The sequence below is a fragment of the Meleagris gallopavo genome, chromosome 1 (assembly GCF_905368555.1).
Source record: "Meleagris gallopavo chromosome 1, MGAL_WU_HG_1.1, whole genome shotgun sequence".
Classification (NCBI taxonomy): Eukaryota; Metazoa; Chordata; class Aves; order Galliformes; family Phasianidae; genus Meleagris; species Meleagris gallopavo.
The window spans coordinates 12,338,172-12,364,398 of NC_139404.1; the positions used below are offsets into that span (position 1 = coordinate 12,338,172).

Here is a 26,227-nt window from a genome sequence, read left to right on the forward strand (position 1 = left end):
AATTAAAAACTTTTCTTGATATAGTTAATATATAATTTATCATTCATGTACTTCTCTGTAGCATCTCTATACGTTTGAGAAAGATCTGCGCATAATCAGTTGTTCAATCAACAGTGAAAGGACATTATTGGGTAAGTATGTTTCATCATTTTTTTTTGACATGGCAAAGATAATTTAGTTTAGTAGTATGTTGTATCTGTGTCTTGAATTATGTCAGTCTAGTTTTGAGCCATATTTTTTGAGCCATATGTTGCTCACAGCAGTCTGTGCATTTGAATGGATGCATCACCAAAGAATGTAGTTGATGTACAATCAGTACAGCTGTTGGTTTTGCTGTTTTATTGAAAGAAAAATGTAAAATACCCTTTGCTTACTTCCCTCACTTGCATTTATATATGCCTCCTACATGTAGTGGAGCTCCTTTTAAGGACCTTAAACTGGTCCTTAAAATACAGATTATTTATTTATTTATTTATTTGGTAGAAGTTTTGGAATATTTGTTCTCCAAGAATGCTCAGTAACATTAATAGCAAACATGCTGTGTTTTTTCTCTTGCTTAGCAGTCAGCTTCCGTCAGTATACAGAGGAAGAAAGAGTGACTCAGCTGTTACAGTCAGGTACTGCAAGTGCATTGTTTTAAACTGTTAGAGGTATTTTTTCCTTTTTTTTCTCCGTTAGCAATACAACTTTGTATTGTAAGAAAAGACAGTTATCTAAAACATGTCCTTTTTGCAGTGTCCAAGTATTTAACCTTGCTGATTGAAATTCATCCCGTTAATAATGTGAGAGTCCTAAAGGCTGTGGACAGCTGCGTTCGAGTGCAGGTAAATCATTCAAATAATCGAAATACAAACTTTAGTAATTCACTGTGCAAAAGTGATTGAGTGCAGAAATGTCTCATGTTTCTTGGAACTGTTACAGAGAGTGTGTGCCAGTGTTTTCAGAAATTTGAGAAGATGAGAAACATCATAAAATGTTCTATTTCAAACATTTCTCTTAACATGAAGCCTACTTTTTTTTAACTCTCTCTGCAATCCACCTACGCCTTCAATAATAGTGATTGATAACTTGTAGTCTGTAATACTAGATCTTCTTATTAATTGAATATCATGCATGTGCTTGGCTTTATTTAAACTATGTAACTATTTGGCTAAATAGATATTGTAGATGAGTGTTGGAAACAACTTTGGTTATTTACTTACTTCTGTAAATCTTCCTGTGTAGTTTCTTTATCCAGTGGATGGCAGAAATACTTCTACAGAAAGTCATCTTTTGCTCGTTTCAGAAGATAAATGTGAGTTAACATTTTGAGAATACGTTGTCATTTTTTTACTTCAGTGTGATCATCATGGATTATTTTTTCATAACCTTTTATTGAGGGGAAAAAAAAAACAATGAGAAGAAAACCATTCTCGGTATCCTGAATGTCTTTCAAAACCTGTGTGCTTCACTGAGGCTTTTTTCCAGTGTTAGCAGAATGGCCAACTTTGCATTTTTTTCCCCTTAGTTCGTGCATTCATCGGTCATCTTAATTTTTAGAAAAGCTGAATTAGACTTTTGTAGCTGTTTGTATAAATTCAGAACAGCCCGGTTCATTATGACAGATGGTTTATGATTTAATAGCATAACAGAGGGGATAAGAATGGGACAAAAGCACCTTGGATCCAGCTATAACTGTGTGTGTTCAGCCTAATCTAGTGGGAACTTCACTCTGATGAAAGTGAGTGGATAGAGGGGGACACTTGCAAAAGGCAGTTCCTCCCTCTTACCTTTCCCTCATATCAAAGAATGAGATGGCTTTTCCTGTCTTTTTGGAAAAACCCATCTTTGCTGCTAACCTAGATGTCATCTATAGGTTCCAACAGATTAGATTAATTAACTATATAAAAACATATGAAAATGAATGGCTTTAACTTTAAATGTTTTGTGTTGTTTTAAAGACATTGAACAATTTGATATCGACGTTGTTGCAGAAGAAGAACACAGAGTGGTAAGTCTTGAAAAATCTTGGAGTTTGAGGGTTTTTATTTTGCTTTAATTGACAGTTCAAGGGTCTGTCCTGTAATTCTAGCTGATTATTTTTGTAATTGTATTGACAGTGTATTCCTCTAACCACAAAGCTGATTTAAAAAAAACTATGTAACAAGTAATTTGTGAGGAAAGTTAGGGTTTTTTGTTGCTGTTGATCTCAACTTGTCAGGATGTTAGAATTTGGAAGAAGAAATTGTATATATTTCTTTTTAAATCATTCAATACATTTGTAAAATCACCTTCCTAATTTTTCCTTCTGAATGCCCACATATCCCAGGAAATAATTTATTTAAAACAAACCCTTAGAACACAGTAGTACTAGGTACTACTAAGTACTGTGAGTGTTTCAACCTTTTTTTTTCACCTGTAATCTTTTTTTTTTTATGTTTTAAACATCAGTTAGTTTTCAGCAAACTGATCGTGGATATTCTGCTTAAATTATTAGTCAGCATACTTCTAGTATAGTGACAGATTGCGTCATAAAATCCAGTGTTTCATTTTATGGGGAAAAACTAGTCTTTGGATGGCAAAATATCAAGGTCCTGATTTTTCATCATTTTGAAGTCTTTCGTGGTATTCTAAAAGTGTATCATTGCTTTTAGAGGAGATGGATTTTGCGTGGTAGTTGACAGTGGAATGACAAATCTGTGTTGTGATGACATGAAATCTCTCTCCATCTTTCAAGAGAGAATTCATGCAGTCCTAAAAATTGTCCAAAATTCTGGCTTGTACTCTGCTACCAGTACTCCTCTCTGTCACATGAGTGAGATTTTAGTTTGAAATCCTTTTCAGAGCTAAGCCATCTTCCCTGAACAGTTAATGTAGCTGATTCTAAACTGGCTGTGGTATTTCACTCTTCACCCCTTCTCTTTGATGAAGACTGACATCTGTTTTTCTTCATGCACTTTGCGCAGCAAAAGCAGTGAGTTTCTTGTAGTCAAGGATATCTCAGGATATTTGACAATTGGAATACCCTGAAAACTGATCTTGAACTTGAGCATCTTGCACACAGCAAAGGTGGTTCTGCTGCTACTAACAAGTGACATGTTCCCTTCAAGCACCATAGTATTTGAGCCCTACTGTTGTTGCTTTTCTCTTTAAAGCAAACTCTGTGTGTAATCATCAGTAGAGAACTGTGCTTGATGACCTCTAATGTTCTTTCTTTCTTTTTAGGTGATTCAGAACTCAGGTCAGCTTCCAAGAGTCAGAGTTGCAGATGATCTCATTTGGGCACAGTGGGATATGACAGAACAAAGACTCTTCTACATTGTTCCAAAGGTGAACTAAATGTCATTCCATTTTTTTTTTCCTGTTTCATGGCAGCAAAGTTTTGAGTGTATGGGGTAATAATAGAGCTAGTTGGGCTTTCATTAAGCAGTCTTTATTATCAGTCTCTCAAAGAACCCAAATCAAAAGCAACATTTGCCTTAACTGCCATTTGTGTGCAGCACGGAGTCTGATAGTCTCAGTGGTTCCTATAAAGATTGGTGAATTTGGTAGTTTTCTTTGCTTTAAAGAAGTCTTCAAAAGGATCTAAATCTACTAAAAAACAGTGAATGTATTCCCTCTTTTCTACAGAGTTCGTGTTGAGAAAGAATGTTGTACACGGACTTGTTGAGTCCAAATGAGAACAAGTTCATGGCTAGAAATGCCCAAGTTCCTCACTTTTTTTTTTCTTTTCAATTTGACTGAAGAACTATTTGCACTTGATGTATTCTGCATACATGGAAATCTGCTTTTCTCACCTCTTAGCCACCAAATATGTGTGTTAGGAAATAACAGGAAGCAAACTGCGATTGTGAAACATATTCCTGGTTTTGTTTCTGAGATACCCTTTTTGAACTGACTAAAGCCAGATTATGGTTCCTTTTTTCTCATAGGTAGCTGTGGAAAAGTATTTTTAACCTGCTGGAGAAAGAGAGAGAGTGTGTATGAGACATGCTTCAAGTGAAGGCCCATGCAATTAGAAGTGATTGGTAGATAATGATCTAGGACAGGAAGGAAGTTTGTCAGAGTGTTATTGTGGGGGGTTATATGTGGTTTTTAATGTCTTCTTTTGTCTCCTAATTTCTACATATTTGTTAGCAAAGAAGTGTGCGTGTGGAACAGTGGGTTGTCCAGTCACTTTTCGTCTGTGAGATATACTTAATTTTCTATTAGCTACAAAACGTATCCTCTTAATTGTAGGAATCAAGGAGTACTTTAAAATGTGTCCAGTTCTACCCTGATGAAGATTTTAACTCGACAGTAAGTCATTGGTATTTTTTTATATGATAGTTTTGAGTTGGTTGTAATTTTGTCTTCCAAATACTAGTAATGAGATCAATCTCAGTGTGCGTATAATCTCCAAGAATAGATGTTTGCAGAGACTGGTTTTGGATTTGCCTTTTGGGAGGATGTTTGTCCTTGTTTTATGTTATTTACGAAAATACATTCAGATTCAGGTTATGCCATCGTAAGGTCATTTCTGTGCCACTGGACAGCTATTGACCTACGAGTGACATTCGTTACATTATGCTGATACTGTACTCTAGTGTTGAAAAGTGGGTTATCAAATTCACTAGACAAAAACTGGACTACTGTGACAGTTTTTAGCTATACAAAGGCAGAGAGCAGAACATAAAAATTACAGTTACTAAACATAAAATTGTTAATATACTTCCATCCCAGCAGCTGAAATTCACTCTAATGCAAATTACTTGCAGTTGATATATATATTTTTAAAGGATATATATATATTTTTAAAGGATTTCTTTTCAGATTGATTTTTTGTGATGGTGATTAGCGGATAGATAAACTTCTTTGTTAAAATGTTCAATCTGTTGAAATGTGTGTGACACATTTCACAGGGATGAAGTATCAATCATAACTCAGTAATTATACTGACCTCAGTAAATGACAGTTTTTTGGTTTTTTTTTTTTAACAGCTGGAATCACAACTGGATATTTCTGTAAATGACAAACGAGTAAAGTAAGGCGTTTTTTGTTTTGTTTTCCTTTTAATGTATGGTCTAATACTTCATAAACCTTGGTAAATTTACTGCTAGAACCATGTATCTGTGTTTGGAGTTAGCTGTGTGGGACTGGTACATAACAATTATAGGAATGCTGTCCAAACCTCCGAACCTCGTATTTTCCCCAAGGATAGCAGTGAAATATAATTCTGCCCTCGACTGGCTTTTTGGTACTATTTTTGAGAATAATTTTTCTGGAGAGTTAGCCATAGGCTAAAGAGTCCTTTCTCTGAGTGTTTGATGCCTATTTAAAGGGATTTGCTTCATTCTTGGACATGCTGTATTAGTGATGCTGAGATTCCTGTCAAGGGAAACTCTCTCTTTTAATTGTTTTGTTACATGTTTTACTGGGGAGTTAACCAGATTGGTAGCTCCTTTTTGTTGTCCACGAGGCAGTACCTGTGTTCTTTTTATTCTCCAGCGTGCTATTTCCAAGCAGCCTGCAGTTCCAAAGGCTAAAAACACTTCTGATTCTGTCTATGTCTGCAGTGCACATGGGTGCATCTGAGCTGGTCTCCTTGAAGCTTCCTTTGAAGTGAAGAAGATCTAGTCAGAGTATCACTCAGTCATACTCATCTCATTCTCATCTTTCTACATGCAGCTGAATTTATGTTTCAGAAGGGCCTGTGTTTCTTCATCAGTAAAAATGGAGGTGAAAGCTACAAGTTCAGATGTCAGTAACTGACGGTCTTACATCCTGAACAGAGCATCTCAGAAAGCTCAGTAGTGCTGCTGCAGTAGGTTGCCCTGAATGAGTACTATATATTTTGCAGTTAGAACTGAAAAAAGTTCAAGTCTTGTAAGAGCTTCAATACTATGTATATGCATGTGGTTTTATACGTAAATACATATATATGTGTGTATATATAAATATATTTAAGTTCTTGCAGAAAGGTATAAATATCCATATAGAAGCAAAATCATTTTGGGAGGGGCAGAGGGAAACCAAACCAATCAAAAAACCCCAAAATCCCCAACAAAAATAAAAACCAACAAAGCAGATGGACTGCAGTTTTCTATTGCATGTTCCATGGGAAACATGATACTTGTTTCTTTCAAAGATATGAAAATGGGAACATCATGGAACTGCAGTAGGGGAGGAGGTTCAGACTGGATATTCGGAAAAAGTTCTGCAGTGGGTGTTCAGGCTCAGGAATGGGCTTTCCAGGGCAGTGGTCACGGCCCCAAGCTGCTGGAATTCAAGGAGTGTTTGGACTACCCTCACAAACGTAGGGTTTGATTCTTAGGTAGGTCTGTGTGAAGCCAGAAATTTGGCTTGATGATCTTTGTGGGTCTTTTCCAACTTGGGATTTTCTGTTATTCCATGAAAAGCCATTAAAGTACAGCCAGCACAAGATTGAAAAGGATCCTATGTTACCATAACATTCTCTGTGAGCATGATTTTATCCTTTTCTTTTCAAGTACACCCACTGAAATTGGTGTGCTTATTTGCAGATTTAAATGTAGCTTGAGAGGTACAAGAATGGTGCAGTTGGGCTGCAAAACCTTCTGAATTCTCAGGCACTCTGAGTTACTAGATTTTGGATGCTTCGTCAGAACTAACTTACATTTCAAGCATAGGAATAATAGTTGGATTATACTGCAGTAACTGAATATGAAAGCATGCAGTTGTATTAAAAATATTTTCGACTACAGTGCAACCTTACGATTCTCATTTCTGGCAACACTGAGATCGTTGGTTGAAGCCTGATTTGACTTTCATTAGACAATGTTTGATTATAATTCAATTAATACGTTTTCATTACATTATGACTGTTCTCATGGTCTCATTGTTGTGATAAATCCCTTTGGATGAAGGACTGATTTATGTAGTGATCTTTATTTGCTCCTAGATTTGTGAATTTTGGATATGACGACTGTAAAGACCAAGATGTTGCATCCAAGTCTTTGAATCTTCAGGTTTTTACAAGTAAAGCAGGTAATGAATAAGTGCAAATTTTGTGATATTATGGTCATCTCCACGTGTAATTGTTATATAGTGTAATCATAATTGATAACTACAAGTTTCTTTGTAAAGCATTATACATTTTTTCTTTTTTTTCTTTTTTTTTTTGCAAGTGTGAGACTTGTTTACTCCTTAGATTATGCCTGACAGAAAACTGGGGAGAAGGCAACAATTGTGCATTACTTTGTTGTTGTTGAGTTTATTTATCCTCTGAAAACTTCATGGCAAGTTGAACTGGAGACTAACTTGGTCACTAACAATCACTAATAATAAAGAAATCATCCAGAAATTTTCTGGTAGCCTAGCTCCAAAAAGCTGATGTAGTGTGTCCATACAGCAAAACGGGTCCAAGCATGTGATACTAAACTTAGAACATTATGCTTAATGGTTTAATATGTGAATGTTGTGGTGTTCCTGAAGCCTTTAGGATTTAGGACTCTGCCTGCATCCTAATGCATGTTTATGAGTTGGTGTTTTTTTTTTTAATTAAATAGTGGACTCAAGAGATATCTGTTCACCACAGCTGCCTGCAATTTCAATTTCTAAATTAGACCACACGGCCAAGCGGAGATGGTATATGATTAACCTTTAAATGGTCTGCAGAGTAATCTAGAGGTGCGATGTGTTGCAGAAATGCTTTCACATCTTGCTTTTTAAGGATACTTTTATGCTGGTGAATTGCTGAGGCTGTACTGAAGAGCCTATCAATGCAAATGAAGTGAAATACGGTTTCCTTTTTTCATACAAAGGCAGATGATACAGTTAAAAAGATTAGAGGGGAGGAATTAGAGGTAAGAGAAAACCACATTTCCATTTACCAAACACAGGTTAGGTTAATTTTGTTCTGTTAGCAAGACAAAGTATTTTTCAGTTGCATTTCATGTACAGACTGCACGTACAATAATGGAAGAAGTTATTGATTTGTGTGTTCGTGTTTCCTTTTCAAGCTGCGGTTTGCTAAGGTTATTTTAGATTCAAGCACTACCTTTTAGATCAGGATGAAATTCAGTCTTCTTCCCTCTAGTCTATTATTTGATTACCCTGAAGTAAAAGGCTTTTTTTTTTTCCATCAGACAACGCCGTATTTAAGTTCTTTGTGAAACCTTTCACAGGCTGAACATTGTGCTTAATGTAAAACATAATTTGACAGTTACATCTACTGAATCACTTCATTGTGTTTGGCTCTTTGCTGAATGTTGTTTGAAAGTGAGGATTACGTTGTACAATTCATTTTGAGTAATGACAATTTAAAAAAAATGGTTTTGATACTCAGACCATATCTAGTTGTTGAAGGACAGTGTGGGTAATCACACTGAAGTTCCCTTTTGTATTTCTCATTTCTGGTAGCTTACAAGATGACTGCAGGCTCTTTGAGGCACAAACTGTGCCTTCTGTGGAGCTGCTAGCATGCTTCAACTGTTAATGCTGATATCCCTATTTGTATCATTTAGATATCCTTGGCTGAAAATAATTGGCATAGCTTCATAATGAAATACTCAGTGTAATTTCCCTTTTAATTGTTATTGAGCACCACCAAGTTGACCTCTGAATTAAATCATTCTTTCTTTCTCAAACTTCTGCAGTAACAGAAAAGTAGCTCTGTTCCTTAGCACGCACAAGACAAAATGTCTCCAGATAAGATCTCCTGTGTACTTCCAGATCAGCTGAGATAAGGCAATTCTGATCTCAAAATTACCTTTGTATGTTCAGAGTTCAATTGTTATTTAAACAGCACTGGACTGTAAAGTTTTCTTTTAACACTGTAGAAGTACCTTTCAATTGAATTTGTTTGGTTCGGAAAACAATGCAGGAAGTAAGATGGCATAAACTGAGAATTGCTCTCACCGAAATTTACCTGCCTAAAAGCTAAGCATCTGGACTGTAATTAAGGAGAGAAATAGGCGTCTCTGGAGTATGGTTGCTTCTATCCATATTTCTTCATTAGCTGTGTAGTGGAAGTCTAGATGAGAGCTGATGGATGGCTGAAGTTAGGCAAAGCAAGTCACTCCTGTGCAGTCCGACTAAGCAATGTGCAAGTGCAGCATTGTCTTCGACTTGTGGAGCTCGAATGCCATGCTGAGAAATTCTTACAGCCTTACATCTGTTCTGCGTGAACCAGAATCACGAATTTGAAGTTAAGGTTCCTACAGAAAACTATCTGTCTTCGTGTGTTCTTTGTGTGACACTTGCTGTTTCAGTGGTATCATGTTTGCTTCTGAAATGGCAGAGCTGTAATTGTTGTTTTCTTAATACTGCCAAGTGCAGTAACTCGCTGCTACCTAAAGCCTTAAACACTGCTTTTTTTCCTTTGTTGTGATTGAGTTATTTTCCCCTTTATTTCTGAGATGTGAGTCTGTCCAAGTATGCCTTCACGTGAGTCTTCTAATATTGTGGCTCATCTGTTTGCAAAGGATTTTGAAGTTGATAGTATAGGAGACTTAGTTATGCAAAGGCAGAAAGCTTTAACCGTAGAGATGCAATAGGATAACAAAACAAGCCTTTCCTGCATCAACACATCCCAACTCTCATTTGCAGAGATCACTGGTAAGGGTAAGAAAGGAATTTCTCTCATGTTCTCAATCTTTGACTGCACTAATAGGACTGTCAGGACAGTATCAGATGTAATACTGCTTGGACAGTTGCTGATCTGAGTTGTTTATGTTTTCATCTGTGTTAATAAAGCACCATTTGGTATTTCCTATTGTTTGTAGTTCAACTTATTGATATTTCACCAGTATCCTGGTATTGAATATATACATCTCATTAACAGTTGGCCATAGCCACTCTTTTGTGATCAACTTGCATATACACTCACTGACACTTCAGTCTGAACAAATTGACTCATACAATTGCTGTACAATTTAGAGAACAATGTATACAGTAGCCTTCTGCATGGAAGAAAGACATTTGCAGTTGGAAGGGAACTGTTGGTAATAAATCAGCATTGTGGATTGCTGGAGTTTTTCCAGTCTTCCCCATAAGTCCTGATGCTGCTATTTTAAAAATTATGCATTCTCTGAGAAATGCCAAGTGCTCTGGCAGCATGCCCTGTCCATTTAAATGACTCAGACATCCAAGCAAAACTGTATCAAGCTTCCCAACAATATTCAGTCAGGTAAGAATAAAAAAATGACACCTCAGGAAAGGATTTACCTTCTCTAGAAGTGTGGTGTGCTTCTGCAGTCTGAAGTACTAGGCATTTATCCAATAGAATACCTTGGTAACTGTGCTTCTGTACTTGTGCTTTTTCTTTCTTGTGCTTTTCTTGTGTGCATGTGTGTATTCCTTGTATATACAAGCCTTTATTTTTCACAAAATTGTATTTGTTTGTTGTTAATTTTATTTATTTATTTTGTCCTAAGTCATAAACTTTCAGCAAAGGTAAAAGAGCCAACAGTTATAGTTCTCTTTCCCAGCTGTACTGGGATAATGTGGTTAAGAAGCTGTTTCTGGTACGAATGCCAAAGCAGCTTGCCAAGCATTGGTGACAGCTGATTAAAGTTTTCATAAGAGGTGGATGAAGGGCTACCAGCCAATGGAATCAAAACAGTCTGTCAGTCTGATGTGGAATTAAGGTGGATGGAGTAGAGGGAACCGATCCTGCACAGAGTACTGTACTGAAATGCTGACTGAAATAAAATTGAGACAAACTTTGACTTTTTCCCTAAAAAAGAAATAAATAAAAAGAAAGTAAAAACTTTTTGTATTGGAAAGGGAAGAAGTGCCAATGATTTTTAGTCAGAAAGCTCTACTAACGTGCCATGCTGCTGCCAACATAGAACTACTGATTGGAAAGTAAACAAATTGTGTTTTGCTGTGTTCCATGCATATTTGACAGTCCTTTAACAGAAAATATTTAGATATTAAGGCAGGCTGTGGAGAGAAAAGCTTGGTCAATGTTCTGGCTGCAAGCAAGGTTTCTACTGACAAGGTCTAAAAATATGCCACTTCTAAAAAGAACTTGTCATGTCAGAACTCTGAATTCCGTTGTGCCACTCTGCCTCCTCTCTTCTCCCTTACTGTGTTTCACTAGGTAAGTGATGCTTAGAGATACGTGGTCTATATTTCTGTAACTGTTACTTTTTTTGAGAGGTTGTTATTGTTAGTTTCTAAATTGAAACAGTCTTGCTTTAGTTTTGTCCACTGTGGACAGTGGACCAGTCAATTTCCTTTTCCTTTTTGTCTTTTTAGGAGGACTGTGTGTGTGTTGGAGTCTTGCTTTGGATATTCCTGGGGAAATAACATACTCCGTGTATTTTTTACATAAAGGTAAAATTGACTTGTTAATTTATACTTACTTTGTTTTGGAGAATGACATTTTGCTGAAAGAGTGGCAGAATGCCTTGCGAAACGACCACTGAAATCTGCAGACAATAAACTGCTGTAGCTGATGTTTTAGAGACTGCAGCTGCGTTTGTCTGCAGACTCATCTTTCCTGCTGCAGACTTCCTGCCTGATGCTGAGCTAATAGCTTCAAACCAGTGACTTCATGAGTGGTTATTAGTTGGGTTACTTCTAGCCAGATTTTTTGACATGCTGAGCACAAACAACATCAGTTAAATCTGTGGGAGCTGCAGGTGTGTTGTACTGATGCCTAGAGGCATTTGTATGGGAAACAGAACCAGCAGCTCTTAGCTTGAATGTGGGTTTAGAGTTCTAGTTCAGCATGTCATTTTCACAGCAAGAGGTGCAACACCCACTGGTTTTAAGAATGGTAGCTATGTAAGTGGTATTTCAGCTCTTAATTTTAAAATCTGTTTTTTTCCTTGAAAATAATAACGTTCTGATCAGAGCGTGAAACTTCTGATTGGCAAGATTTCTTTCTCATTTGAGGACAGAGGTGGATGATATCTCGAGTGAGAAGCTGCATAGTATGGGGTAACCACGTTCAAGTGAAAACATGCTTCTTCTGCTTTACTTTAAGTTTCTGCTCTCTTGTGTGAGGAAACTTTCCGTCGTTGGTTCCTCTAACACGTCACTTTGCTGCTGGAATGTTGTGGGATTGGGCAAACTGCATTTTTTGGTTCTTGAAGGCATTAACGAATTGGAACAGTCCATTTTTTGTGTGACGGTACTCTGCATTATTGCTGCTGCTTATCTCCTGTGAAGGACTGGCCTCTTCAGGTGTATGTCCTTCACATGTAGCTGAAGGGGCGTTGCACTGCTTGGAGTCAATCACGGCCCTTATTACATCTGTATCTGTATTGGGAACAGAGTGAGGATAAATAACTGCAGTGCTGACCAGCTGCATCTGAAATGATCTTCGTGAAATGGAGTTGTTGGTGCAGAGTTGTTTGTAGATTCATGTAGGAATCACCAGTCATGGAAGGGATTTATAAGACTGCTCTTGAGGTGATGTGTACAAGCAGCAGAATACTAGAGCATTTTGAAAACATAAGTTATTTTAGTCTGTTCTGGAAGCTTTCCTCTTTCACCTGGAGGAGGCGTTGCAGGTGAGGCTATACACTTCACTTGTAGGAGAGGTGCAGCAATGTGCTGATGAGTGTTACCCTAAGTAGTGATTTAACAGAGCAGCTTTTTCAACTGAACAAATTTGTGATAACAAGGTTACTTGATAATGTACTGAACAGAGAACAAAGTCTGACAGAATTGTAAGGAAAACCCTCTTGCTGAGTCTCGAGGTTTAGGATGGACCATCTGGCCAATTGTTTATGTCTAAAGCATTATATCTTCAAGTTTTAGGCCGTTAGTACTTGTCCTATTGCTATGCAGCTCTGAGGAGATCCTCCCCTCATTCATTTATCTCCCACCTCCCATCAGATATTTATAAGCATCAATTAGATCCCCCTCCATCGTCTTTTCCCCAGGCTGAACATACCCAGGTTACTCAGTCATTCCTCATGAGGGAGATGCTTCAGGCCCTTGGTCATCTTTGTGGCTCTCCACTGGACTCCTTCTAGGACATTCTTGTCTTTTTTGAACTGAGGAGCCCAAAACTGGACAGAGTAGTCCAGATGTGATCTCAACAGGGCCAAGTAGAGGGGAAGAATCACCTCCCATTATATGTGCAATAACTCCTTCATATCATTCAATACTGAGTAGCGAGTTAGCAAGCTATTAGCAGATAAGTCTATCAGTCTTTCAAAATTGAAGTTTCAAAAGCTGGCTATTGGTCATCCGTATCTGTGGCAAGGAATCTCTTGATCTTGAGGAGTGACCTTGAGAGGCATCCCTGCCTCCAGGGGAAGATCCTGGCATGCGGATGTGCAGGGATTGCTTAATAAGCTCGGGGCTGTCCCTTGTTCAGGGAGTAAGATATCTGACTACCAGTCCTATCTGCATACCAGCCATGTGTGGTGAGTGTCTGCTGTTTCCCACAGAGCCACCCTGAGCCTGGTTCAGCGGTCACGACCACACACCTCCATCACAGACACTGCTGATGATTGTCATCTGAGCAGGGTGATGAGTAAAAGGTCAGGGAGGGCTGGGGGAAGGATGCTGCCCCCACAGGTGTACTCTCAGTTTCTTGTTGTAGCATGAAAACAGAAGTGATGCCACAGTTCTGCAGTGGTTTGCATGTGTGTTCAGGCTGGCAAGCAGCAGAACAGGGTGGTGAGGTAAGCAAACTTCAGTTGGCATCTTGTATGAAAACCTATTTTTCTTAGAAAACCCTTCACATTTAGCGTCAGTGTTGGTCTTGGAGATCTCACTTTTTTTTTTTTTTTCTTCAGCAGAGAGTAAGCATATTTCTGTACTATGATCAGGAATAAAAATCTGTCTCCTTGATAATTTTCATATTTTTTCTTGATGGTTCTGTAAACTGTGGACCCTGAACTTTCATGCAGTATTTAGTAGCATCCTGATCATGACATCATTCAGCGTTTAGGATGTCACTGCATGGAGATCAGTCATTTTCTCTTTGACTGTTTTAATCTCTAACTTTTTTGAGAGACTGAGGAAGTGGAAGAGATGTATGTCATTCCTACTGGATGCCAGAGGAAGTTTGGTGCAAGCCTAGAATAAAATAAATGGTTGTGCTGATGAAAAGCCCATGCAATCAAGGAAGGTTTGAAATTCGCATATGTTTAAACAAATCTTAAGTAAACTATAGCAATAAAACATGATCAAACTGGAAATTTTTTAAAACAATTGAAAGGTCACCAAAATGTGAAGCTCAACTATTTGAAGTATTTGGTGGTGGGTTTTTTGTTGTTGTTGTTGATGGGTTTTGTTTGTTTGCAGAGGGTGGTATCCTTACACAGGTTTGCTCTGGGTTGGGATGGTTCTTTAAGCAGGAATATAGGCTGTTCATTGTGTGGCCAGTTTCCTCATTCCAGAGAACTGTGTTGTGTGGGTGAATGTCTACTAAGAATACAGCAACTCTGTTTAGTATGAAATAAATCCATCTGTGCAGATAAGCCTGTAAAACAGTCTTAAAATATCACTGTTTGGGTATATTGACTGCTGAAATTTCAATCTATGAAGTTCTATATACTTGGCTTGTAACAGATGGTGTTTCTTGTTTCCATTTATTTATTTATTTTTCACAGGGTTTAGCAAAACTTTTACAGTTTCTTTAGAAAGACCAGAAACTCCTCAATTGAAGGAAGTGGCCTTTTTGAATCTTGGTAAGCTACTCATGTTACTTCCCTGCTTGTTATTGTCTGTCCTCAGTAGGGGAGACAAAGGACTAAACTTTTTCTAGAAGAAAAGGGTTTTTTTTTTCTTTCTTAGGTAATTACATTACTTGGCATTTGATATTGCACTACCTCACTGTTAGTAAGCATCTTCCTTTGAAACTGATTCAACTTCTGCTCAGGAGATCAGCTGCTGAGTTCTTGAGTGTTTTAAGCCTCTTGAAACCTCCCTTGAAAGTCTGAATGTATTGCTAGTATTTCCTGTGTTAATACAACAGCAGCTTCTAATTAATTTCTTTCGTATTTCCTAGATGTAATCAATCCATAAAGGAGAAATGGGCTAAGATGAGAATCAAGTGAAACATTCACTTGTTTGTTTTAAGAAGCTAAGTGCTAAATTGACCGCTCTGATTTCTTTAAACAGACTATTATGTGGCTGCTTATTTGCCTGGACACTTCCTGCACCTTCTGAATATTCAGCATCCTGACCTGCTGTGCTATAGTTTATTTCTGACAGGTATAGTACGACTGCTATGTGAAGTTTTATTGCATTAGAGGAAACTTATTAAAATCTCTTTATAGGGAAGTTGCATTTGGTCAAGGCTTGCTTTATTACACAGTATTCTGAAAAAGGGAGACTGACAAACGACTGACTGACATTCTGCCACTTTCCATTTTAAAAAGTGTTTCTGAAATGACATTTCATAATTCATCGATTACATACTTCTTGCTGATTATGAAATGGAAGGAGACCTTTCACTGAATTAGAAATTCTTTGCTTTAGTTGCATAGTTTCCCTTCCCCCATCTTTGCACATGCTTCTCAGTCCTCTGCTGTTCTCAAATTTCACATGGAGATGTAAATTTGATTTTACATTTCCTTCCTCCAATTGAGTTGCTCTAAATGTGTGTGTTTGGAGGATGTGGGGAAAGGAAATCTGTGTTTCCTTCACCTGATCAGGCTGATGCAATTGGATTTAGAGTCTCATCTGAGAGGCATGTTATTTCACTTCCAATAAACATATCTTTATGGGAAGTGGGTTATTTTTGGAAATGGAGGACTTTTTTTGGAAACAGAAATCCATTCTTCTAGTTGGGTGAATGAAAGGTAAGTAATGGGGACTGGCACAAGGGTATCAAATGGAGCTACTACTTGTAAATACTTGATTAAAAAGTATTCTGCTAGAGATGAGTACAAAGCATGACTATTGCGTGGTGGGCCCAGTCCCTCTGATGAATAAGGTCTGTAAACCTACTTTATAGTGCTGTGTTGGTGAACCTTGGAGCTAGCATAAGTGAAGTGGCTTTGTCTGATAGTTCATTAAGTAATTGCAGTGCAGAACTTTTCTGTTCTGGCCACTGGGAAGCATAGTAAGCAGTCCACCAGCACATGGTTATATTATGATGCTGAATTTAGGCAGTTCTGAACTGTGCTTAAGTGCCAATTCTACTGTATCCCTTTTAGTAACCCTGTACCCTACTCTGTTCCATTCTGTGTACTCCGATTTCTGTTATGACTGGGTTGTGAGCCTCAAACCTGTGCATCTCCACTTCAGCAGCAGGGAAATAAAGGATTGAATGTGGACTAGGCTCCTGATTTAGTTCCTTTACCTAGCCAGAACTATTCCATCTTCTCTCTAGCACAATATCAGCCAATTAGAGCAAGAAGCAAACTGTTTCTTACTGTTGGGGATCTGGGATTCTTGAGAGAAATAATGGTAGCAGGCAAATTTTATATTTTTAGTCCTTTTTCTTCTCAAACCTATGTTATCCAGGTGAGGATGCAAGAATTGACATGTTGCCAAACTGCTCCATCCAGTCCCCACTCGTGTCAACAGTTTTGGATTGCTGCATAGGAAGAATGTATGCAGTGAGCATCAGTGACAGTGCCTTACTGAAGTTCCTGCAGAACAGCAAACGAGACAGTGAGAGGTTGGCAGCTCTGCATTGTGCTCTTCTGTGTGTCAGAAGTACAACAGACTTGGAAATGAAGGTGGGGAAAGAATTTTTGCTGAGTTCTTTTAGTGACTGATGGTCTCAGTCATTGGGTCAGGGTTATGATATCAGTGAAAGAAGAAAAATTCTCATTCATGTGTACCTTTTGCTGGTGCCAAGGGCTCGTCACCTAGACTACCCAAGGTGCTTTATTGGTCAAAGCTGACATGAAAACGTTTATCTCATGACTTCATGCAATGTGTTAGTAATGAAACCAAGGTTTCTGCAGTCCATTTCAAGTCCCTTACTTAGCTTAACAGAGAAATGTGAACATTTCCTCTGTTCTCATTCTGACAGATTATTTGGTGGCTTTCTGAGAACCTATCAACGTGTCATTCTTTTGATCCTATTCAGGAATTTATCATTGGTAAGGTATTCCTTTTCCTGTATACTAACTTTTCCTGCGTAACCTAATTATGACTTAAGGAGAAGCCACGGTGCCATAAACTGATTCTCTTCCAATTTGTTTGTTATGATCTACATTAGCTGACCTGCATGTTGTGGTGTTGGAGGCAATTTCAGTAGTTTAGAAGGTTATGCATCCTCTCAAAATGAGAATGGTAGTATAACTTTTCAAGTGCATTTTTCTGTCTAGTGATGCAAATAGATTTATCAAAATTTAAGGTCACTGGAGAGTGAATTCTCCATCTGGCTTATGTCTGGTATCTGGGGTGTAAATAACTGGGATTGGAGAGGAGGAACAAATCTCTTCCAGCCCAGCCCAAACCATTTTTTTCATAAGGATTTGGCATATCATGGCATTCTCCTGTAATAGCTGATTTGTCAGCCTATCTAGTGTGTATATTGTGTGCCTTGAGCCCACATACAAAGAACCCCTGCAGTGCTGAGCTGTAGCCAAGCAGCTGACTGGGCCCTGCAGCCATCTGGACTTCCCTTCCTCCTTTTGTGCAGAGAATGGGATGAGTTCCACCATGAAGGAAGCTGTTTCAGAGACGACTGCACGGCTGGTCCCTGAACAAGTGTTACATAGATAAGGAATTGACTATGAAGCTTCTTCTTGATAACTGGTAGTTCATAGAAATCTCACCCTTCTAAATCTTTTTATGTTGCATTCAGCCTCCCTGTATTGCAGAATGTGTCCAGAAACCAACAACCTGGATAAACTCTTGCCCTACACATCACTGCTTGACTGGACTGGGGTGAGACAACAGCTGTTTTTTTGTTTTTTTTCCTGCTTTAATAAAACCTGTAATTTACTTGTATACATCACCTTTTCTTAGACATGGTCTGAATTCACATTTGTGTTTTATGCACATTTTATATTGTCAAGTCTTAACCCCAGTGATGTTTTTCATGAATCCTGCATTTTGTCAACAAAAAACAGCATTTATGAAATGAGAGGAGCTGCCATAATGGAATGGATAATTAAATTTATCAGTTTTCGTAATGAAATACTAATTTAGGGATGATTTTGTTAAGCTTATAATGAATACACAACATGCTTGTCCAGCAAAATCCTGAAGTTGCTTCCAAGGCAACCAGCATCACTAAAGTTAAGATAGGTAACTTTAGGCAAGAGCAAATGACACAACAAATAGAAAACTTGATTTTTCTTGGTCTATAACTGTTCTAGTTTTATCTTTTTCTAGATGGGATAAATGAGAGACATATCTTCCTGTCTTCTTTTTGGCAAACTAAATGTACAGTTTTAGCTAACTAGATGATTTTGCAAAGGAAACAAGTAATGGATATTCACTTGTGTATATATATATATACAGGTGCATGTACTGTGTGAAATTATTTATATCCTATCATTTCTATTAATAGGTTATCCCTGGAGTAGCATGTGCAACAGACATTATTTCTCTACCTGTGTTAGAGGTAAATTCTAGTACAAAACCACCGTTGCTCATATTTGCAGGTTATGAGCTGCTTTTCTTGGGGGTGGGGAGGAAAAACAGATGATGGTGGTGGTGGGTGTAGGCTAAATACTAATGAAGTAGTGTCACCACAGCTCTGTGCAAAAATAGAAGTGAGCAGAATCTTGCTGTTTGAAATGGCTTATATGTTTACTAAGATGTTGGTTAGCCACACTGATGTTTGCTAGCTCAAAATGGTGGGGTTTTTTATGTGCCTATTCTGAATAGAAATTTTCCATTCACCAGAGAAGGCTCTCCGAAAATTAATTCTTTTAAAATTTAATTGATACCTCTTCATTTGTGACTTCGTTAGATTGAGGCAACCTCGACACGATGAACATGTAGGATTACGTAGCCCCACTTTGATGTGCTGGAGGGTTAATTCAGAGTGCTGCTTGTTGGTACCAGTGGTTCATGACCTGACTTTTTGTCCAAAGCATCCTGTGATTGCAACGATGTCAGGGCTTTGGCTATCTAAATCTAGACTAATTCCTACACTGTGTGGAAATGGTGCTGTGCTGGATGGGGAGAGCACATGCTGTATGTGTAGGAAACTCTATTTTCCATTGAAAACAAGATGAATGATTCTTCCTGTCTTCCATTCCACTGCCTCAGATCCAGTTTGGAGAAACATTTCAAATCTTCCTAAGTGCTCCCCACAAGATCTGAAAGATGCTTTTAATAAGCAGCATGCCGTGGGGGACTAATGTGAAGAGTCAGTGCTTGAACCCAGCAGTACTGGCAGCATGCAGCAGTAGACTCTGGATACATGAGAATTTTATTCCTTGTAACACTTTAGAAAGATGAGAGACTGTTTCCTACCTGACCCTTGCAATTAGCTCAAAAAGCTTAAGTTTTCATAATATCTTTCAAAATTGGTGAAATTACCCCCCTACTCACTCACTCTTCAACAGTGCCACAGCTGTCCTGCTGCAGATTCCTGTGACTGCTATCAGGGAATTGGGCTTTGTGTGCTTTGCTTGGAAAGGCTGCCCTGAGAGGTGGGTCACATGGGAGAATCAGATCTTGGGAAATTTTGTTTCTAGATAATCCCTGTCAGTTGCTGAGGTCAAAGTTAGTATGTGCTTAATTTGTCTGAGATTGAACCTCAAGCCCCTGGGGGCAAATGCCTTTAGCAGCTATACTTCCTGATTGTGGAACTCATTTCCTATTTGTCTGAAACCTAAACAGATTTAAAAGGTTAGAGTTGAACTAAAGACAAGTATTTCCTGCTACTTTTGACTGCAAATTGCTCTATCTACTAAGTACAATTATGGTAGTACACACGGTAAGGCTTAATGCTTTGGCTGCATTGTATTCCAGAGCCACCATAGCTGGTGGGTTCACTTAGTCATTGTCAGAAGTCAGGTGTTGGTGATGAATCTGGTTCTATACAAGTATTATTTCTTTCACAGCAGATCTTCTGGTATTGCAGAGAAACAGTGATGAATTGTTGACCTGAGAAGTTCTTTAGTATCCTCAAGCCTATGAATTGTTGAGAGCCTTTGGGAGGTCTATATTAATATTCACAACAAAAGTTTTGTTATTTGGATGAAAGTGTTTTTATCACAAGTTCCTGTTCATCAAGTGATAAGGAGATCAGGGGAGTTGGAGTAGGTGACCTTTTATGGTCTCTTCCAACACAAATGATTCTGTGATTCTAAAGAGGTGACAGAATAAGATTGTCAGAAAGCTTTACATAAGGATTATGATTAATGCAAGCCTGATATTTAACTTTGAGCACAGAAACCAAATTTAAAGAAGTGCAAGTAGGCTTGATGGGAAGGGGAGAAGAAACGGGTGGGAGAAAGAAGGGAAGAAAATGGGAGGAAGTCTAGAAGAGTAAAGATGTATTGTGCAAGCTGTTGTCACAGAGATCAGAGCAGACTGAGAGCCGCAGAGGCTAAGAGTGAAGCTTTGTAGTGTAGTTGTCAGTGCAGCTAAATGCTTAGTTACGTGGCTCTGAGTACCTTTGCTGCTAGGTAGACATGTCCATGCAGTTCCTTAGGAGAGCACATGTGCCCGTGTTCACTGATGTACAGCAGACTGCTCTGTCTCCAGCTGAAGCAGCACTGCTTATAAAAAGGCTTCATGGAAGTTTTCATGGATTGCAAACTGGAAAGACCTGACTGACTTATGATAGTACAGTATCTTCAAGGTGCTTAGGTGTTAACTCAGACTCTTGAGATGTCTGCAAAATAAGTACCAGCTAAGACAAAGGGACCTTCTCTTTCCAGCTTCTGGACTGATGATTCTCAAGAACAAACAGGTTTAAAATAATCTTGTATTTTAAACTTTCGACTCTTTAATAAGATCTAATTCAGTGCAGGTTTTCTGTTGTGAGTGTCTGTTTTTAATGTGGTGTCTGTTTTTAATTCTAAAGTTTACCACTTCTGTTACAGAGTCAATGTATTAAAGAAATACGCTATATTACTTCCTCCCCCATCACACATCAAATAAAATTCACTGTGGTCTGAAAGCAGTTTTGCTGTGGTGTTGCTGTTGCAATTGCATGAATTGGTCACTAGATGATATCCTTACACTGTATTCTTGATATTTGTCTAATTTTGAGAGGTAGCACATAGGCAAGATGCTGCTGTAGTGGGTTGTAGATCTGATAGTTGCCTCCATCAGGGTGAACATGTGGTGCCATATGCATGCCTAGTTTTCAGCTGTTTAGTATAACATAGAGCAAAAAGTACATTTATTTTTCTGCTGCATTTACAACAATAAAACAACAGTTAGTTCTGGCAGCAAGAGAGAAGTGGCTAGCAGAATTGAATCTCTGCATTTTATTTTCCTTGGTTAATTGTATTTCATGGTAGGAAGTGGTTTGAAGGGCTTTTGAGGTTTTTTTCTAAGGTTATTGTAATTGTCGAAAACTGGAGAAGAGAGCAAAATCCAGTATGCTTTAGCAAGTCAGAGGAATACTGAGGACTGTGTAGTTTTAAAAACCTTTCTGCCTTCAAATATCAATACTGTAATGTGTGTATTGAGGAGATAAATGTGTTTAAAAGAGACAAGAACTGTTGGTACTATCAGTTGTTTTAAAAAACTGCCACAAAGAAGTGCCTTAATCTCATCTCTTCCTCAGCGATGACCACATTGCTCTTGCTTAATAAACAGTGGCCTCAATCTTTATACCCGCTCAGTAACTAGCTCAGAAAGACAGTGTGGGTTTATTCAGTTTTTTTTTCCTCCTCTTTGTTTACAGTTGAGTTTAAATTAATTCCAGCCTTACAGTCAGAGGCTTTGAAATTGCTGTGGAAATGTTGGGATTTTATTTCTTTTCTGAGGATAAGGCTCTGTTACTTGAGGCTGGCAAATGGGAGTTGGTAATTGAAGTATTTGAGCAAACTGAAGGTAGTGGAAGCCTCCATCCAGACGCCAGAGTCATGGAACAGAAACCCAGACTGGGGCTTATTTGACCAAATGGAAACGCTCCTGTTCTGAGTCAGGTGCCTGAGGCTCCTTTTACAGTCAAGTGGAACTCTGGACAGTAGAGCCAATGTAATCAGTAGTGCAGTTCTTCCCACCCAAAACCAGCTATCAGAAGTACATCAGATGAAATAGGACCTAGAAGTACCCATGTCTTCCCAGTAATTTAATAGAATTCTAAAGCAGCTAGATATGTGCATTGCAGGCATGAGCTCAAGTAGATAAGTGCTACTCCTGCTGTCAAATTAATGAAATAAAACTATTGGAAAAAAAAAAGTGCAGCTGATTTTGTTTTTAATTTTCTTTTCCCTTCAATTACAGTGAAGCTACATTTATTGCAGTTCTTTCCAATTACTTTGTGGGATAGTGATAAGATATTTCTAATAGTTTCTAATATTTCTAATAGATATTTTAACAGTGCAACAATGTACTTATGTTTCCCTGCAATATTTTGCAGATCCAAAACTCTAAAGGCTTCTGGGAGAAACTCGACTCAAACTTGGAGAGTGTGAAGTATGCAGAGCCACACTTGCATTACCACAATAATGTGCTCAGGAGGGAATGGCGTAATCTCTTGGAAGAGGTAAGTATGTGTGCACTGAAGCAGTCTCCAGAGCTGCTCCTGAAGGGTGGATGTTTTAAAACCCAAAGACAGAAAGGTTTTTTGTTTTTTTACTACAGGAATAAAAGTATGGAAATCTGATTATGAGAAGTGCAAAGATTTGCAATCGTTTACTTATAAGGTGGTTGCCTGTAGCTCTTACTTTGTGAAATTAATGCGAGAAAGTAAACAAAAGCAGAACTTAGAATACCTGTGTTGTTAGGTGGGTCAGTTATGTTGTCTGTGGGCATTGGTATTTGGGAGGTGGGTTGAAGAATCAGTAAGTGTTATTTCCATTCGAAATGAAAGTCAGCATCATTTCTTGTCTGCATTTTATCAGGAAATATTTTAATTGACCTTCTACTTAATTTGTTTTGGGATTTTTATTTATTTATAAAACAGCCAGAAGAGAGAAAAGCCACAGCATATTTAAGGAATATATTTGAAAACGCCAAAAAGTAGGTATCGTTTTGTATATTTACTCTTTCTTTCTTTGTTGAAATGTTGAAAGAGTTTAGATGTGTCATTTAAATAGCTGATCTGGTATCTGATTGGATATCTTGCTCCGAAGATGAGTCCAGCTGAAGATCATTTATGACAATCCTTGTAGTCACTGCAGGATGATCTGAAATATCTAGGTTTCTAGAGCTTAGGAATTTATTGTAAATGTGACCAAATGTAGATTTCTTTAATTTCATTAGCTACCTTTGAAAGACCTTTGAAAGGTTGTTTAAGCTTTTTAATGTCCTTACAAAACCCTTTAGAGTAATGGTTGTGAAATAAAGTGATTTTTGTTTCAAACCCCAGGGTGCTTTCTCATCTGGATGCTTGGGACTCTGGTAAGTAAAACTTTTGTTGATGTAGGCCTTAGCTCTAGTGTTTGTTAGGATATTTCCATCTAGCTGTTGTCAGCTAAAAGTAAATACTGTGTGTTGCCAGAGTTTGAGGCATTAGTATAAGCAGCTCTTAAATAAACTCTACTATAAAGCTTTCCTCTAAGGCTGTATGCTGGCTAGAACACCTTTCAAAATAAGGTTCTTCCTTCCTAGTGGATCTAGCTTAATACGAGCAGTAAGCCCTTGTTTGCCAAAGAATTTCTTCTCCAGGATTTTTCTGAGAGTATCAGTGGCATGATGTTACTGTTGTATCTTGCCCACTTAAAGCTGCCTTCACAAATATGGAATTTGTGTATGGTAGGAGAAAGTCACAGTGGGAAGGATGGAGGCATGTAATGGACTTGCCTAGGCCAGGAACACCTGAGATTATAAGTGATATTCAGTTCCTCTGTCACAAATGAGGAAAACTAAATTTAGTGGCAAATTGTGTTCCTGTTCATCCATCAGTGCCTTCTATCTGATCTGCTACTGTGTGCTGTGAAATTATATTGATTTAAGTGTTGATCACATATTTTATTGCAAAGAATTTTCACTGTGTTCATTGCCAGCCTGTAGAATGTGTGATTTGTGCTGCTGCTGATTATTGCAGTGAGCTCGGATTTTTAGGGCCCTGTATCAACTTTGGTTGCCTCATGTTGTAACTACTGGCATGTTTTCCAAAGGTGCATATTGATAATGATGTTCAGCTGTTTATAAAGAATTTCTAGGTAGCTGCCAACAAGTAATAAGCATCATGGTAGTGCATCTTGCCTGCAGATCTTCCTTCAGGTCCTTTAAAAATAAAGCAATGGAAGTCTTTTAAGCTTTTTTTTTTTTCCCCCCACCATTTAAGCTGCTAAATGGCGAAATAAATGTCTTTCAGGGTGAGCAGAGATGATTAGAAAGGGCTTTATAAAAAGTTAGCTGTTCTCTAAAGTACTGACTTGATTTTATGTTATGTGGTGAAATAGGAGTTTGTTTCTCTTCCTTTGCTTTCAGTACAGGAAGAGCTGATGAGGAAATTTAGAGTATTAAATTTCAGTAGTTATTATAGTCTCCTTCCGTGTAGTTGGAGGGTTGTGTTCCTTAGTGGTCTGCAAAAGGGGAATCTCAACAGACTTGAAAGTTGGGCCTGGGTAAACCTAAGGAAGTTCAACATAGTGAAGTGCAAGGTTTTGCACTTGGGCCAGGGGAATTGCAGGCATCCATACAGACTGGAAGGAGCAGTCCTTGAGAGCAGCTCTGCAGAGAAGGACCTGGGGGTCCTGGTGGATGAAAAACTTAACATGAGCCAGCAGTGTGCCTTTGCAGCTCGGAAAGCAAATGGTATCCTGGGCTCCATCAGAAAAGGGGTGGCCAGCAGGGACAGGGAGGTGATTGTTCCTCTCTACTCTGCTCCTCTGAGGCCCCATCTGGAGTACTGTGTCCAGGTCTGGAGCCCCCAGAACAGGAAGGACAGGGAGCTGTTAGAGAGGGTCCAGAGGAGAGCCACAAAGATGATCAGAGGGCTGGAGCACCTCCCCTGTGAAGACAGGCTGAGGGAGCTGGGCTTGTTCAGCCTGGAGAAAAGAAGGCTGCGGGGTGACCTCACTGCAGCCTTTCAGTACCTAAAGGGAGCCTACAAACAGGAGGGGAATCAACTCTTTGAAAGGGTAGATAACAGCAGGACAAGGGGAAATGGTTTTAAGTTGAGGGAGGGAAGATTTATGTTGGACGTCAGGGGGAAGTTCTTTACAGAGAGAGCGGTGAGGTGCTGGAACAGGCTGCCCAGAGAGGTTGTGGATGCCCTTTTCCTGGAGATGTTCAAGGCCAGAGTGGATGGGGCCCTGGGCAGCCTGGTTTGGTATTAAATGTGAAGGTTGGTGATCCTGCATATGGCAGGGGGGTTGGAGATTCATGATCCTTGAGCTCTGGGGTTTGTGAATTCTGTGAAATCTGAGTAATGGAAGCAACTCTGGGAGAGAACCAGGCAAGTGGGAGGTGATTCTGTGGTGTTTCTACTTTGTGTCTATCCCTTTCCTTAGAAAACCCATGCAACTCTTTTGCCTTTTATTAGTAAATGACAAGGTCTAAGCAACATATGCATTTGCACTGTGTGGCTGGGAGATTCTCTTTGTATTCCTTCTCTACAAAATTACCACAGATCAATACTTCTCCCTTAAACATCAAATAAAAGAGTAATGAAAATAAAGTGTAAAACAGTTTGACAGCTTGTGTTCCTCCATGCTCATTGTTAAGTGCAAAGATGGCAAATAAGGAGTTATATTCCATTCCTTGGTGGAATTTTCTCTTATGAAGTCCTTGATTCTGTCACTGTGTTAGTTCCGTATGTGAGTAGATATGTTAACAGAAGGTGGAGATTCGTGTTTCTCAGTGTCATGCCCTTGAATGACTGTTGCTCTGTTTATTTTAGAGGAAAGACTGGTACCTCTCTTTCAAGAGGAAGATTATCAGCAGCAATTACTAATGGGACTGGTATGTGCTTTTGTCACAGTGTGCACTAGGGGACGCACAACCTCAACAAGTGTAAAGAGTAAGACAATCAGTTCCAGTGCTGAGTGGAAGCTCACTCAGAGCAGCAATGGGACAAAAGCAGTGTTTCCTAAGTTTTGGAGTTCATCATCATGATATCACAATATGATCTTAATAGGTCCTGATATCATTAGGCATAAGGGAATAACAGGAATGGAAAGTTGATCTGTCCAAGTGATTTTTCTCCACTACAACTTTTTTTTTAAAAACTGTTTTTCAGTGCCCCTGAACTTCATCTTAATCTGTCAATTATTTTGGGACTACTTCACGTCATTCTAACTTTCTCTACCTTCTACTT

General features: G+C 38.6%; 1 protein-coding gene across 2 annotated transcripts in view; it reads left to right on the forward strand.

The window, feature by feature from the left end:
- GSAP (gamma-secretase activating protein) overlaps nucleotides 1-26,227 on the forward strand; it is a 46,970-nt gene that overhangs the window by 7,700 nt on the left and 13,043 nt on the right. Inside the window, exons 4-23 of one of the 2 annotated variants that reach the window (XM_085216801.1) lie at nucleotides 62-131; nucleotides 564-617; nucleotides 736-824; nucleotides 1,225-1,294; nucleotides 1,941-1,990; nucleotides 3,205-3,309; nucleotides 4,219-4,278; nucleotides 4,959-5,002; nucleotides 6,899-6,984; nucleotides 11,203-11,280; nucleotides 14,523-14,600; nucleotides 15,034-15,126; nucleotides 16,384-16,601; nucleotides 16,901-16,970; nucleotides 17,681-17,763; nucleotides 18,392-18,445; nucleotides 22,379-22,504; nucleotides 22,925-22,980; nucleotides 23,330-23,361; nucleotides 25,811-25,872. In XM_085216801.1, coding sequence (XP_085072927.1) covers nucleotides 62-131; nucleotides 564-617; nucleotides 736-824; nucleotides 1,225-1,294; nucleotides 1,941-1,990; nucleotides 3,205-3,309; nucleotides 4,219-4,278; nucleotides 4,959-5,002; nucleotides 6,899-6,984; nucleotides 11,203-11,280; nucleotides 14,523-14,600; nucleotides 15,034-15,126; nucleotides 16,384-16,601; nucleotides 16,901-16,970; nucleotides 17,681-17,763; nucleotides 18,392-18,445; nucleotides 22,379-22,504; nucleotides 22,925-22,980; nucleotides 23,330-23,361; nucleotides 25,811-25,872 — 1,578 coding nt within the window. Of the gene's footprint in view, nucleotides 1-61; nucleotides 132-560; nucleotides 618-735; nucleotides 825-1,224; nucleotides 1,295-1,940; nucleotides 1,991-3,204; nucleotides 3,310-4,218; nucleotides 4,279-4,958; nucleotides 5,003-6,898; nucleotides 6,985-11,202; nucleotides 11,281-14,522; nucleotides 14,601-15,033; nucleotides 15,127-16,383; nucleotides 16,602-16,900; nucleotides 16,971-17,680; nucleotides 17,764-18,391; nucleotides 18,446-22,378; nucleotides 22,505-22,924; nucleotides 22,981-23,329; nucleotides 23,362-25,810; nucleotides 25,873-26,227 lie in introns of both variants that reach the window. The other variant, XM_085216799.1, reaches the window with a different exon arrangement.